Raw genomic sequence first — 15,144 nt, forward strand, 5'->3', positions numbered from 1 at the left:
CTAGATAAATCAACACAACCAGTCGTAATTTCTAGAAATTGTAATCCTTTGTTCTTTCTAATTGCTGGCTTATTAACAAATAAATCCTTTGTTCTTTAGTTTGTGGAACAATTTGATACTAGAAATTGTTGTGGATGAATCTGGATCCATTGTCGTCTCCTTTGTAAATCCACAATCAGAAGTCATCTTTTTTGCCAAAATCTCCATCAGAACTCTGCTTCAAGAACGACTTCCTCTTGCTTTTGCCCCCCACCTAGGGAAAAAAAAAAGAGAAGAAAAAAAAGCAAGCTTCCTTACATGAACACCTCCATGGCTTCTTTACAGCTTTTGCACTTTCGTACGTGCAAAAAAATTACACGAGATCTATAAAAAATCAACCTTTTCGAATAGTATACCATGCAATTTGGGTTGGTGACTTGGTGTCCATGCGAGAGATCTAGCTTGGCCCGTGACGTCTGGAGGCAGATCTGGGTTAAGGGAGAGAGAACTGTAGTTAGGGTGAGGGGCATCAGCCTGCTGAGGAGCTTTGTTGGCTAGAGTGAGTGGCGTCGGCATGCTAAGGAGCGTTGCTGGTTGGGATGAGGGTAGGACTCGTTTTCGGGATGATGGCAGGGGAGAATAGTAGTGAGAAGTGATTGGGGTGCTCATTTTCAAGATGATGGAGAGGGGGGAGAAGGGGAGAAGTGTGAGTAGCGAGAGAGAAGTTAAAATCTTGAAGAAAGCAATGAACCGGTAAGGAACCGGGTTTGCCACATCAGGAGTGTGGAGTGCGATACAAGAACCGGAGGTTGAGTAGAGTCTTTTAAATTTTTTATCCCTTTTCTCTACTAATATTTTGCCACGTCATTATTTATTTGATGCTATTTTTGAACAATTCCCTATTCAAAATGATTAGATACAGTGAAAATATCACATAAAAAGCTAAATACATCCCTATCATCGCTTGAGATTTTTGACAAAGTCAGCATCACACAGCTAGCTGTTGCGTGATGCTAATCAGAGAATGGCCAAAAACCTCTCTAAACCACATGAAGAACATGGCCATGATAGTGAACAGTAATAACAAAAATGTGATTTGCTTTTTGTTTACTTCTGTTCGCAGTAATAAGCCAACGGCACCCTTCACGGCTATACTTTACTCGACAATGACTCCATACCCAAGGTACGTCCTTCGGGTCTTACTGATTACTTTCTTGGCTAAAAGATACTCCACCATATCTTCATTTCTTCTCGTCAACGCTATTGTCTTGTGTATTCGAGCGGACTCAAATTATATATGAGCAATACTATATAATCTCTCCAACCTCTATATATTATATTTTTTTTAATTTTTCATATTTTTTTTAAAATTTATTTTGAGTTTATTCTTTCTAAACTAATTCAATTCTTCTATTTATATTCATATATTAAATATTTGATAAAAGAAAAAAATAATAAAAATTAAAAAAAGTGTGGTATGTGGAAGTTGTGTGAATAGTATGAAGTTGTGTATAATTTTTCATTATATATTAGGGGACCCCATAAAACTTTTAATAATGTTAGTACGCGTTTTCATTTTGCTCCCTTACTTTGACCATTTATACAGTTAATTTTTTTTAATTTTTTAATTTTTTTTTACTTACTGATTAAAGAAGTGACTATTAGTATATTGATATTTTTTTACTTTTTAAAAATGTTAAAAAAATGTGAAAAGAAAAAATAAAAAAAATAAAAAAGATGAATTTTGCCTAAGCGGCACGCTCAACGGTCACCGCTAGGCGGCAACCTAGCATCACTATAAATTTTTATAAATCCTCTATATGTGTTGTTCATTTTTCTAAATAATTTCTGTATATTATTTATTTATAATGAATTAGCCCCTCCAAAGTTAAATTAGATTTTAATTCTAAAAAAATTAAGTTTGAGTAAACATTATACAAATAATTATGATTAGATGATATATGAAAATTTATCTTCAAGAATTTATTGAGTAAATTAAAAACATTACGAGCCTGATGTGTCAAAATATCCCGAACTTTACAAAGCTTTTGACTTGACTCGTTTTAATTAAAAAAATATTATTTTATTATAGAATTGTAAAATATTTGTAACTCTATTGCTTCTCATTTAGATGTGTTGCCCCTCACAAGGAAAAAAAAAATCCTACTTTTTCTTGGTATTGGTGTAGCCAAATGCAAATGTAAACACATATTTAGCTAACAATCCCACTTTTTCTAATGCATTTGATTAGTCATATGTAAATTTTTTACTTACTATGAACAATGTTTCTACATTTTTTCATATCTACTATTCACCATTCTTCCTTTATTTTACTAATTTTTTTCTCTCTCCTCCCACTTGCTCTCTCTCTCTCACCTAGCGACTTTATTTTTTTCTCTTCTCTCGACTTTTCTTTTTCTCCTCACACCTGATAAACCCTTCTCTCCACAAACCCTCGCACCTTGCAAGGAACCTAGTGAAATGAACAGTAATATAGACAATAAAAGAATAATCAAGAACAAGAAAGATGAAGATAATGACTACGCCTTGAGGTATTCGAGGCTCCCAATTCCTCAAAAATGAGAACACACATTCAGAATATTTTCTAAATTCCAAATGCCCCACAATGACCCTCTCCCCTCTACATATAATGGAAGAGGATGACTTAATCCAACAACAGCAAACTAAGGCCATGGGCCAATTGTAACTAAACATTAACTAGGCTCATGTGCACTAAACAACTTAAAACAAAAGGATACTAACAAGTAGGAGGCCCATCAATCCCGGCCCAATTTAGTTGGGTTCATAACACAGCTCTCTCTCTTGATGGTGAACGACGTAACCTCCACACAATCTTGACGGATCTTGCGACGGTTTAGGTATGATTTTCTCCCTCTATTTTCTATTTCTTCATTCTCTCTCTCTAGCCGAGTGAAGTTTTCTATCTCTCCCTCCCAAAACTCTAATCCTCTGTTATGATTTCCAGGTTTTCAGTCTCCCACGAGGACGCTGCACTTCCTCCATTGACGTTGCTGTTCATCACCCCTCCCAAAACACTTGCTTGTTTGATGTTCTCTATCGATAGCTAGGGTAAAAAAAAAAAAGCTTTTTTTCTCTAGTTTTCATAGGAATTTTTATTACATAGATTTCAGTTTATTGTAATTGTTATTTGGAAGCTTTGCTTAATCTAGATTAGGGTTTTGGTTTTAGGGATGAATTTAGGGTTTCAATTTTCTATTTTTAGGGAGGATTTCAGTTTGTTTTTAATGGGTTTCAATTTTTTGCTTTTAATCAAGTTTTTGTTATCATCTAGACAAATTGGGAAATAAACCTTATTAGAAGGAAAAAAAATTGAAACCCATGTAATGTGGGTGATTTTGTAACTTTTTTTACTATGTGGTGACATATTTTTTGCCTTGCTTGTGGATCGGCTGGGTTTTATTTTTTGTACTGGACTTCCTGGTTTTTTATTGTATTGGACTTGTTGGAGTTGCTGGTTGGTTGCATTGGAGTTTTATTGTTGCTGGTTGGTTACTGCTTCGAAGTTGGTTGCTGGTTACATGATAATGGATTTTGATACATGACATTCGTATGGTGTGTGTATATATCTATATATATTCATGTAATGTAATGGAATGTCATTGATTTTGATACATGGACTTTGTATTGTAGACAACTTTCTGAAATTAGTTGATATTCAATTTTAAGTTGATGAAATTGGTGTTGGCGGCACAGATTATCATTTTAAGTTGATGAAATTGGTGTATATTATAGATCTTATGTAGAGAGTTTTAATCGCAAAATATATATAAAAAAATATATATATATATATATAATTTTAGGGGAAAAAATAATAATAAAATAATATTTATTATTATTTTGGCTAAAAGATGCATAATTTAATGTGAGTCTTTCTTGAATGGCATAGGCAACCTCCAAAACATGTGATTTTGCATTTACATTTGGCTACACCATTGCCAATGGTCTATGCAAGTGCTACCTTTAAAAAAAATATTGTACTGTTTTACTTTTTCCATGCTATACGTTAGTAACAAAGAATATGCTTTCCCCATGTGGCCCATTGAAGGAAGATTTCAAATTCCAATAAACTAGAGCTAGAATTTTCCTATCAATCTACCAGTAGTCTTTGCAAGAGCATAATCCACCTGTAAAATGGTGAAATCGATTGCAATCTCTAACCACAATCTCTCGGTTAAACACCCTAGATATCATCTTTATTGCAACATGACAATCACTACATATCCTCAGGTTCTTAACAATTCGAATTGGGGTACCTGGACTCGTCTTTAAAAAGCAAAATGCAATGGCCAGCTTTTCGCTGTGAAGGGATAGAGCCAACTCCCTTCCTTCCTCGTCCAAATCAAGCAACACCTCTTTAGTATTTCCCACATAACCCTCCATCCTCAACCTACTCATAATCTCGTCAAGCATCTCATAGATCTCTCTGGTTCCTGGATGAGAATCATCTCCCACCAAAAACTCATGAAGTACACCTCCCACCTCAACCGAACTGCAGCCAGGAACTTTCTTGATCCCCCTTGCCTCCATAACATTTCTCACGTGCCTTACGTCTGCCCACCTTCGCATTTTTGCATACACATTGGATAGAAGCACGTAGGCACCACTGTTTGTGGGATCCAGCTCAATTACTCTTTTAAGGGCAATCTCACATGTTTCAATGTTCCCATGCATCCTTGAACCACTAAGTAGAGCTCCCCACACCAGCACATCAGGCTCCATAGGCATAGATTTGATCAAAACCCATGCCTCCTCAATAAGACCAGCTCTTCCATAAAGGTCTACCATGCAACCATAGTGCTGGATCAAGGGAGTAATATCAAACTCCTCGCTCATCCTCCTAAAATACTCCTTCCCTTCACTCACCAAGCCTCCATGTACACAAGCACAAAGAACACACAAAAAGGTTACAGCATTAGGTCTCACCCCATGATTTATCATCTTTTTAAATAATTCAAGGCATTCTTTGGCATGTCCATGCATGGCCAATCCTGAAAGCATAGCGCTCCAAGCCATCACATCCTTACAAGAACCCATATTATCAAATATCCATTTGGCCCTCTCAATACTCCCACATTTAGCATACATGTCTATCAGCGAAGTCCCTAACACCACACCAACTTCCATCCCACATTTGCCAATATAAGCGTGAACCCATTTTCCATGCTCAAGTGCACCCAACCGTCCACAAGCAGAAAGCACAGTCGACATGGTGAACTCATTAGGCCTAACTCCATCGACTCCCACCGTTTGCATCACACGAAACAAGGCCAATGCTTCTTTATAATAACCACACCTCACATATCCATTTATCATACAAGTCCAAGATATCGCATTTCTTTCAGGCATATCATCAAACAGTTTCCTTGCAATACAAATCAAGCCCATTTTAACCGTTGCATTAATGATCGAGTTCCAAGACGGTAAATCGGGCTGGGAAATCTCATCGAATGCTTGACGTGCGAACGCCAAATCCCCACAGGACGAGTACATGTTGATAAGGGACGTTTGAACAAACGGGTCGTTAGCGAGCCCAAAGAGGAGAATTTGCGCATGGGTTAGTCTTCCTGAGTGGAGGTGAATTGGAGAATTGAAGGACTGGAGAAGGAAAGGGAAGGTATGGAAGTCAGGCTCGACTCCATGGAAGCGCATCCGGAAAAAGACGGAGAGTGGTGTATGGGTTAGGACCTCCGGCCGAGACCCAGCTTGGGCATGGACTCGAATGAGAGTGTTCCAGATGAAGGATTCAACAGTTGGATAGGCAAGATGAAGAGTAGGGTGCGTAGAAGATATGAGCTTTGTGCAAACTCGCATTGGTGCGAAACCGTACGAGCCGTTTGATACAATGTGTTTTGCTCCTCTTCTTTATATATGGTCGTAGAAACCTTAAATAGCTGTCCTCTTTTTTATGTATCATGTTGACGCCATAGACAAACAGACAAAGATACCTCCTAAAATATGAGAAAAGACGAGTGAATTGTGTAATTATGGCGTATTTATTTAAAAATAAATGAATAAAATATAACACTTACATAAAAAAAATTAATTTTTTAATAATTGATCTCACTCATTTTAAAAGTGATTATACGACGGTTACACAATTTACGATTGTATATAGAATAACTTTTTCACCCCCAACATTTTACACCACATTATATCCAGATCTCACCTGATCTAAATCAAGTAAAGAAATAATAAACTTAAGAGTGACCCTCGGCTCCTTCGCCCAAGCCACTCGCGAAACTTTGCATACAATCAGTCCTTCAATTAGGGGTGTACAATCGGCCGGATTGTTTTTTTCGTTCCAGGATGAATTCGGACGATTAAACCGGATTTGGTATAAATCTGATTATTTAACCAGTTATCTGTAACCGGATTTTTTTAAGAAAAAAAAATTGACGAAGTTGTCAAGAATGGCTTCTTTATCTCATAGTGAATTTACGATTATATAAAAAAATATATACAAATGCTCAGAGACATACGTGACAGAAAATTAACCTCCTGAAGAGTGGGGTTTCTTTTTTTTTTTAATGCACAAATTGGTTCACGGACGCAAGGCTGGATGAGGAAATATTGGAGGAGGATCTGCAGGTGTTGTTTTCCCAAAGAAAAGCAGAGGCATTGCGCATGAAAAGGTAGTCATTTGTGCCGCATGAAATGAGAAGGAAGATCATCCAAGCAGATAGATGTGTGAAGATTAGGACAGCCGCCTGGAGATTCTTCTCTCTCTCTCTCTCTCTTTCTCTCAACCTATGAACACGAGTAGCTAGCTCCTATGTCCCTTCAATCTGTTTTTTTTTTGTTGATATTTTTTCCTTCTTGTGATGGAATTTCCCCTCATAAGCCCACCAGACGTTCGGTCGAGAGTAATGAATTTCATCTCAATGTCTAACTTTAGGGCCCAAATTTACCCACGAAGCAACTCGTCTACAAGGAAAAGTAAGCAATGATTGTTGATGAGATAAACGAGACTGGCACCATTCAACCGCATCTCGCTTATGGGGACTCGTATAGGGTAGAAAGGGAAAGACGGAGAATATGGACAGACCATCGAAGACACTAGCAGAGTAAAGCAAATCGGGGAACCATGCCTCATTAATGGCACTACTACCCAAGCAACATGCCACATTAATGATGTCGTAGCATAGGCACGCCACATTTAAAGGACTCTAACAAAATGAACAATAAAAAATACGTAGACTCCATAGAGGTAGGCACGATCTATCCCCCTAGACTCCCGGTATAAATAGCAATTCTCAGGTACAAAAAAACTCTCTAGACTCTCATTATTTACAAACTTCCAAAATACTCTACTGATTTTGACATCAGAGACTCTCCGACTCCAAGGCCGCCCTCTATCATCTGCTTTCTTCTTCGTTTTCGTAGGCTTAGCTTTAAAGACCCGAGTTGCTAGAACCTGACTCAAAAACGTACGAATCACGATGTAAACACTTATTTTTTTGAGGGGCCTTCCATCTTTTCAACTAATACTAATATCCCATCGAAGATTAACAGGTAAGGAAATCATAGAAATCTTCTTCAGTTTAATTCCTAAAACTTCACATGATTTTAAATTGATAAATCTCTATTGTTTTTATGCAACTTTTAAATTAACAGGGTTAATCGCTTAGTCAGATGCTTGAAACAAAAGCACAGGAGTTCTTCCTGAAACCCAATTATTTGATGTGAATAAGAATAAACCCCATTTATTGAAGTGTAAAACTCATAGATTTGTTCGTGTAAAATTAATGTTTTATATTGTGATGTAAACAATGTAATATGTAGTAGTATTGTGTGTTGATGTCTATTATTATTTATTTTGTTTTATAAAAATTTGAATGGGCAATAAAAGTTTTAAAATGCCTATAAAAATTTTTATTATATAAAAAAATAAACATAAAGGCTATAAAAAGTCTTTTAAAAAGTGCTAAATTTTTTTTTTTCAAAAAATTAACACTTCAAAAAAAATAAAAAATAAAAAACCGTATATAAAATCCGGTTACAATCTGGATATCCAATTTTAAAACAGGCTAAAATTCGGATATCCGCCCGGGTTTAAACCCTAAAAATGGGGATCCACACCCCTACCTTCAATCCTTCCTAGGCCACTGAACACGTCTTTCTTATTTGCTGCATTGCGTATGGGTCCTGGATAGTTTCCTGCCTTGGAAAGCCAGCCGGAGGGCATCCGGATACCTTGTCATCCAACTATAATGCCTATAGGGAGAAGTTTACCTATAGTCTTCCGGGTACAAAATCACACTACAAGATCTAATATGCCCTTCCTATGTTGCCCACTGGAACTGTGAATAAATCAGACAACTCAACAAGCCGCTCAAAATTAACTCAGTCAAATACGAGCTCGACTCGTTTCATTCATTTAATGGGACATTTACAAATACAAATTTATAATGTAGCTCGCATAAAACTCAACTTAACACTTATAAACTCATATAAACTTATATTTATGATGACAAAAATATCTTAAGTATTTATAATGATAAAAATATCTAAGTATATAAAATTACAAGATATAATACAAAGAATCTATCTTATTAAAAGAAAGTAGCTTGTAAATAAGCTCAAACTAGCTCGAATAATAAATGAACTGTTCGTAAACATAAACTTATTGGTCTGTAATAAGCTCAAGTTCAACTCATGTGCGTATTAAAATTAAACGAATAAGACTTGACTACCACTACTCGCTCGAACTCGGATAGTTTACACTCCTAATGCCCACTATGTATGACACAGTGCTTACCCCGCTGTCCTTTCTCTGCATAATGCCATGCCACACACGAGAAATCCACTCACTCATAAAACAAATTCACATTAAGGATGCCTTAAATAAAAAGGCGACCAAATAAACCTAAGTGCTCCCAATCACAACAAACCAAAAACCAAACACATATAAGAACCCAAAAATGGAAGACTGGCATTCGACTGATCATCATCATCACACACAATATGTTTACTAAAACTACAAGTTTTTCCACCAGCCACACAAGTTAAAATGCACATCGAATAAAAAAGAAAATCGCTCCTCTCCTGTTATTGCCAATGTGGCAAAGAGACATCTAAGCAAGACAAGTTTAAACAAGACATGAAGGAGAAGTAGACAATAGACAATATTCATCAAAGGGGATAAAACATATGCACCAAAACATCAACTACTTGATTGAAATGACAACTTGGAGGCAGAAAAGTGAGACGTGCAGCACTATGAATTAATGGCCACAAAACCAAAGCAATTATATGAAACTCATAATAACCATCACTTATCATAACCAAAATCCAAAAACAAACACAAATTGCATCGAGGATAACACAGACTAGAAGTAAAACACCAAACAATCCCACCTACTAAATCAACCAAGCGTGCTAATAGATGGTGACACAATACAAAAATACTAGTCTTCAATCTTCCTCCTCGCCCTCATTCTCGGCAATGTTGAAGTATCTCAATTCATAAACATTTCTGTCCTTGTTGGAAGAAATCACGCGAAGCCAATCCCTCACGTTGTGCTTCTTCAAGTACTTCTTAGTCAAGTATTTAAGGTACCTGAGAAACACACTAAAAGTCATACCTAGGTGGGAAAAAGAATGGAGAGTTACGCATGTTATAGACACAATACGCAGGTACAAAGCTTCACAACTCAAAAAAAAAAAAAAAAAAAACTACTATTTCAGCACACAGATGAACAGAAAAAAGAGCATTTGTTAGGAACTATTATAGAGTTCCAAAGACAAAATCATTAGGCCTAAATCCACGATTTTGCCGTCTCAATGTCTACAACCGCTAGATCCTTCAGTTTTCCTAACTCCGGCGTGGAATTAAAATTGCATTATCCAAAACAAATAGGAAAATTTACGAACCATGCAGCCATTTGAGAAAAAAATGAAACTACGAAACTAAAACTGAACCAATTAAACGAACATCGCAGTCAAACAATAAGGTTATTGATACTACGCTACAACTACAAAGCACAGTCCAACAATCTGAGTTCTGCGTATACGCATACCGTTTGGAGAAGTTGCTATCAGAGGTGACAGAGATCTTGCTCTTGTCTCGGGTGACGGTGATGGATTCGCCTAGAGCGCCGGCCTTGCCTCCAACCTTGATCCGCTCCTGAAGGAATTTCTCCAGGGAGGCGATGTCCATGATCTTATCCTCCACCGGCTTCGCGCAGTCAATCACGAACGTCGCTCCCTTCTTCTTCCCCTTTGCCCCCACCGCTGCCGCCCCACGGCTCATTTTCGCTGCGACTCTTCACTGCCCGGTATTATCCAGAGAGGGAGACGACACGAGCTTGGCTGTGAAAGATAGAAAGCACAGAAAGCACTGTCGTGACTCGTGCCTGCCTATCTAGGGTTTTTGGTTATCTAAAACGACGTCGTCGGATATTTTCTTGGGCTGGGCCGAAGCTGGGAACTGTTATAAACTTCTAAGCCATGGTTGACAGATAGGTGACAAGTCTCCAAACCTGCCCACAAGGCCCGACTTTCAGCCCGATTCATGGATATATTGTATTATTTACTTGTTAAAATGCATACTTGAATGTTGCTTGAATAGCCTTATCTCAACCAGTCTAAACTTGCAACGGTTCCAAAACCTTGCAGTAAAAAATACACTATATTTCTTTGCATTAATTGAGTTTTGCAAATTATTACATTCGATTCTTTGCATTAAAAAATCGACTAATAGCAACAAAATTAATCCATTGCAAAAAACTCAATCTCTTGTAGTGACGATCGATCTTCCGCTGCAAGTAGTATTGAAACTTATGAATAAAATCATGGGGTACAATTTAAAATTATAATAATAAATAAAAAAGAATTAGCGAACTAATTGGTTTTAAGGAAGGAAAGTAATTTATTCTTGTTACGGTACGAATAATGTGCAAGACTGGTTAATATACATGATATATATATACAACATCATGCGTCATCACACACGCCAAGCGGCAAGCGCACCACAAATCTTGTGCCCTGCCAAGATGACAACCTTATTCACGTTTCATACACTACCTATATTTCACGTTGTACATATACACACACACAACCTAATTAATGGACAATTAACCTTTTTTTAAGTTAATTTCTTACCATATTAACTGATATGTAGAGTACTCAGTACTGTTAGTTATATATATATATATATATAATATATATCTCGAAAATAGATAAAGAAATTTTAATTTCCTCGTATAAAACTCACAAACTAACACGAATATTAAATCATTAAGCGTTTACTGTCACCCTCTTTGCTCGTACGTGCATCCCTCACACCAGACTCTTCCCGTTTCACTCATTCTCCCTCTTTACCAACCATAACGTCTCTCTCTCTCTCTCTCTCTCTCTCTCTCAAAGAGAAGCTCACCTATTTCACCTTGCAAGTACCTTTTCACGAGACTAACGTGCACTCATCCGTTTCACATATAAGCAGCAATCCCACCCCCTTTCTCTTTTGCTCAATCAAATTAAACCAGCAACGTCGTCGACTGATCTATATATTCCCATGGCCGAGCCACAAGGTGACGACAGTACTACATCTGGAACTCGACGTAAGGGAATGGGAAAGCGAGCTTTGGCACCGGCAGAGGTAGAGCCGGCCGTTTCAGCAGCAGCGGCTCCATGCGGAGCATGCAAGTTTTTGAGGAGGAAGTGCGTGAGTGGGTGTATTTTTGCACCCCACTTCGGCTCAGACCAAGGAGCTGCGCGGTTTGCAGCAGTGCACAAGGTGTTCGGAGCAAGCAACGTGTCTAAGCTCTTAGTGCATGTCCCAGTGAACCGGAGACACGATGCTGTGGTTACAATCTCGTACGAAGCTCAGGCGAGGTTGTCCGATCCTGTTTTCGGTTGTGTTTCCACCATACTAGCTTTACAACAGCAGGTATATTTTTCTCAGATTGCTTTACTTACAATAACTAGATACGCCTGACAACTCTAAATATATAGTTTTCACAAAACCATTCTCTTAATTAATCTTCAAAATGATAATAATTTTTATAGTTATCGCATGGTACTGATCTGATCAACTTTGTAAATCAAACAAAATAGTTAATACAATCAGATCACTGGAATGCATGCGCGGATACATACATACATACATATATATATATTAAAATAAATATAAATAATTAAATTTACATTTTTCTATGGATTTCAATTTTTAAGATAAGTGGTGATTTTACATAATATTAAAATAGATATTCTGAATTTGAATTTCAACTTTACATAAATTTTTAGGATAAGTGGTGATTTCATATATATTATACGCGCGTGTGAGAAAGAGCTAGATTAATACAATTATTTTAATTGATGGAGCTCATGATTGGCTGATTAATGCTGGTCAAGACCTAACTAATTGGCCCAGATCATTACGTATATACATTCTCTATGAAATATAACTAGAAAGGTGAAGTATATGTAATCTAAAACAGAATAAACTGACAAAGAAAAACTGGTCATGTTATATGATCTCCAGGTGGCATCATTGCAAGCGGAGCTGGCAATGGTGCAAACTCAGCTCATAAACAGTAGGTTTGCATTCGCAAATGCCATTCAAAACTCACATCAGCATGCGCATGAGGAGCAGCATCAACAGCAACAACAACATGAACAGCGTGACTTTCAAACAGTGCTGCAACCCGACTACTCCAACAATTCTTCTGCTTCCACTAACCTTGTCAACAATATCAATGGCTTCACCACCACAGAATTCGACCTTGCAGGGGATACTACTGCTCCAATATCCTCCCAAAGCCTAGACCCTTTAGTACCACGACCGCTTTCAAGACCTTCCCAGGATGAGGAAGAATATGAGGAAGAGAGCCGGATTCCACCCGTTTTCGTCAATAAAACTCTTCACCTGAGTTGACATCGTACAATTGTCTTATTTTCAATACAGAAGACTTACTTTCTTTAACCATCTATACATATGTATGTTAGTGTTCGTTCTGGCCGTAAAATATGTATGTCAATGGGATAAAGAATCGTGAGTTTCCAATGGTATATATATATATATATATATATATATATATATATATAGCTAGCTTAGGGATCACTTAATGTTACGAACAAGTAGGCACGGCAGAAACATGCAGGGAGTTGACTGACAGTTTATGCAACCAAAAGATGATATTTAATAAATGTTATGAGTGTGATAATTAGGAATAATCCCCAGTTACTGTTGAGAATAACTAGAATTTATTATTAGAGAATATCAAAAGAGTTGATGCATTTGCTTTCAAGCAGGAGCTGTTTGTAGGACTCCTTCCGGATCGAGCCTCTCTCTAGAGAACCTTGAGCTAGCGCTCCTCTCTCAACAACCCACATCTACTTTATTATAATAAGAGGCTTTCTAATTGTGAATAGTAATTTTTATTATTTTTCTGTTAATTTTTTTTTATTTTTCTTTTAAATCCTGTTTTACTAAAAGACTTTTAAAACTTTTGACCATTTGATATGTAGTTCATTTATAGAATTTAATGAAGGATCATATTTTACCAAAAGGTCCTTAAAATCCTTGACTATTTGATGTGTAGCTCTCTTGTATAATTTAATTAATGATCATATTTTACCAAAAGGTGCTAAATATTAAATTAATAATATTTTATTATTATATAAAGAGTAAATAGATAATCCAATATAGACGTAGACCAATGCTCATACTTTGCTAAAATTTAGATTTTTTTAATCTTTATTTTTTGTCTTTCTTTAATCTTGTATTTTATTTTCCCAAACAAATAAGTTAATGACTTTTTTATTTTTTTTATTTAAATTATTATGTCAGTTGCACCCCGGAACTAACGCACTTGGGGCCGTTCCGTGTGTGTATATATATATATATATATTTGAAGGGTTGAAAATGGATCTATCACCTATTTTGGGACTTCACCATGCTACGTGTGGTGCCCTCGACCCCCATGTAAGGAGACACTGGAATCGAGACGTTAGGATGGTTACAACACGATCACACATCCCAACGATAGTATCAAGTATATGCATATGCAACAATATACAATAAACAACGCAGCGGATAATATACATAAGTCTACTAAGTACCAGAATTTTAAATACAAATATTCAAAACAAATCATCTTTAAAAAGTTATATAGTCATCCCAAAATATATTACAAAACAAATACATAAATAATTGATAAAGCGAATCTCGATAAATGGGAGCAATCCCAGATCACTCCTCCAACGGAGCCAAGCTTAAGGCTCGTCATCCTCATCTGCATCAAAATCTGCGATACCATAAAATGGTACCACATGTAAGTATAAACCAAACAACCACGAGATAAAAACATATTGATGCAACCAACATGCATGCATATGATGAAATATGCATCAAATCCAAAATATCATTTTTTCCGAAAATGGATATTTTCCAACACAGACCAGAATCCCATTTTTGCCCAAAAACAATAATCCATCATTTTCCCAGAAAATGACCCAAGTCAATAAAATATCATTTTTCCAGAAAATGAATCACATAAAATCCTTTTATTCCACACACGCTATTTTCCCAGAAAACAGTCCTTTAATCCATTAACCAATGCACCATGATCTCCCCTAGGGATCATCCGCACGTCCTGGCTTTGTAACGATGCTCAGTTCTACGCCCAGCGCGTTCGTGGCCAAGCACCCACTACGCAACGAGCGATGCCCAGTTCCGCACCCAGCGCGTTCGTGGCCAAGCATTCTCTAGCCCCCGCCAGCAAAGGGGCCACGGAGTCGGCACGAGACCATCTCGTCGGATCCCGTTGTCGCCCAGCGACAACGCAGGGGACGTCACTCAGTATATTCCGCTCCCGAGTGACCAGAGGAGCTCCACCGAGATAATACCTCATTTCAGCTTGGGGTCGTGATACACACGCACCCAAAAATCTTTTAACACATGAAAACCCAGTTTTCAATCAACACATGAACATGAATGCATTTACACGAAAACCCAGTTTTCTTTACAAACATGATCATGCGTGCAATATGCCATGCACATGAACAACACCATACGCAACAACCAACAACTCACAATGCAAACCAAACACACAACAACTCCGTCCACAATCCATCTGACCCCTGTAATCCTCGGACTCAGTCCGGCATAATCAACCAGGT

The 15,144-nt window shown here is 37.2% G+C and overlaps 3 protein-coding genes across 3 annotated transcripts; 1 reads left to right on the forward strand and 2 right to left on the reverse strand.

The window, feature by feature from the left end:
* Window positions 1-4,060: 4,060 nt before the first annotated feature.
* On the reverse strand, window positions 4,061-5,951 carry LOC121262554 (pentatricopeptide repeat-containing protein At3g62890). The gene has a single exon (XM_041165073.1). It carries the CDS (start codon window positions 5,830-5,832, stop codon window positions 4,114-4,116), a length of 1,719 nt encoding a protein of 572 aa, XP_041021007.1. The 5' UTR covers window positions 5,833-5,951; the 3' UTR covers window positions 4,061-4,113.
* A 3,318-nt stretch (window positions 5,952-9,269) lies between these two features.
* Window positions 9,270-10,362, reverse strand: LOC121262556 (60S ribosomal protein L22-2-like). Its single transcript, XM_041165077.1, has 2 exons — window positions 10,041-10,362; window positions 9,270-9,580 (listed from the first exon to the last, which is right to left on the reverse strand). The coding sequence occupies exons 1-2, from the start codon at window positions 10,271-10,273 to the stop codon at window positions 9,436-9,438; spliced, it is 378 nt and encodes a 125-aa protein (XP_041021011.1). The 5' UTR covers window positions 10,274-10,362; the 3' UTR covers window positions 9,270-9,435.
* Window positions 10,363-11,485: 1,123 nt separating this feature from the next.
* Window positions 11,486-12,973, forward strand: LOC121263279 (LOB domain-containing protein 20). The gene is made up of 2 exons (XM_041166080.1): window positions 11,486-11,911; window positions 12,506-12,973. Exons 1-2 carry the CDS (start codon window positions 11,537-11,539, stop codon window positions 12,896-12,898), a joined length of 768 nt encoding a protein of 255 aa, XP_041022014.1. The 5' UTR covers window positions 11,486-11,536; the 3' UTR covers window positions 12,899-12,973.
* The last annotated feature ends 2,171 nt before the right edge of the window (window positions 12,974-15,144 follow it).

The sequence above is a fragment of the Juglans microcarpa x Juglans regia genome, chromosome 4S (assembly GCF_004785595.1).
Source record: "Juglans microcarpa x Juglans regia isolate MS1-56 chromosome 4S, Jm3101_v1.0, whole genome shotgun sequence".
Classification (NCBI taxonomy): Eukaryota; Viridiplantae; Streptophyta; class Magnoliopsida; order Fagales; family Juglandaceae; genus Juglans; species Juglans microcarpa x Juglans regia.

Excerpts from the sequence above, each read along its gene's own strand:
- LOC121262556 (XM_041165077.1), bottom strand. The coding sequence starts at position 10,273 with ATGAGCCGTGGGGCGGCAGCGGTGGGGGCAAAGGGGAAGAAGAAGGGA. Across the intron at positions 9,581-10,040 it reads GATAGCAACTTCTCCAAACG|GTACCTTAAATACTTGACTA; the intron begins GTATGCGTATAC and ends TGTGTTTCTCAG.
- LOC121263279 (XM_041166080.1), top strand. The coding sequence starts at position 11,537 with ATGGCCGAGCCACAAGGTGACGACAGTACTACATCTGGAACTCGACGT. Across the intron at positions 11,912-12,505 it reads TACTAGCTTTACAACAGCAG|GTGGCATCATTGCAAGCGGA; the intron begins GTATATTTTTCT and ends TATGATCTCCAG.
- LOC121262554 (XM_041165073.1), bottom strand. The coding sequence starts at position 5,832 with ATGCGAGTTTGCACAAAGCTCATATCTTCTACGCACCCTACTCTTCAT.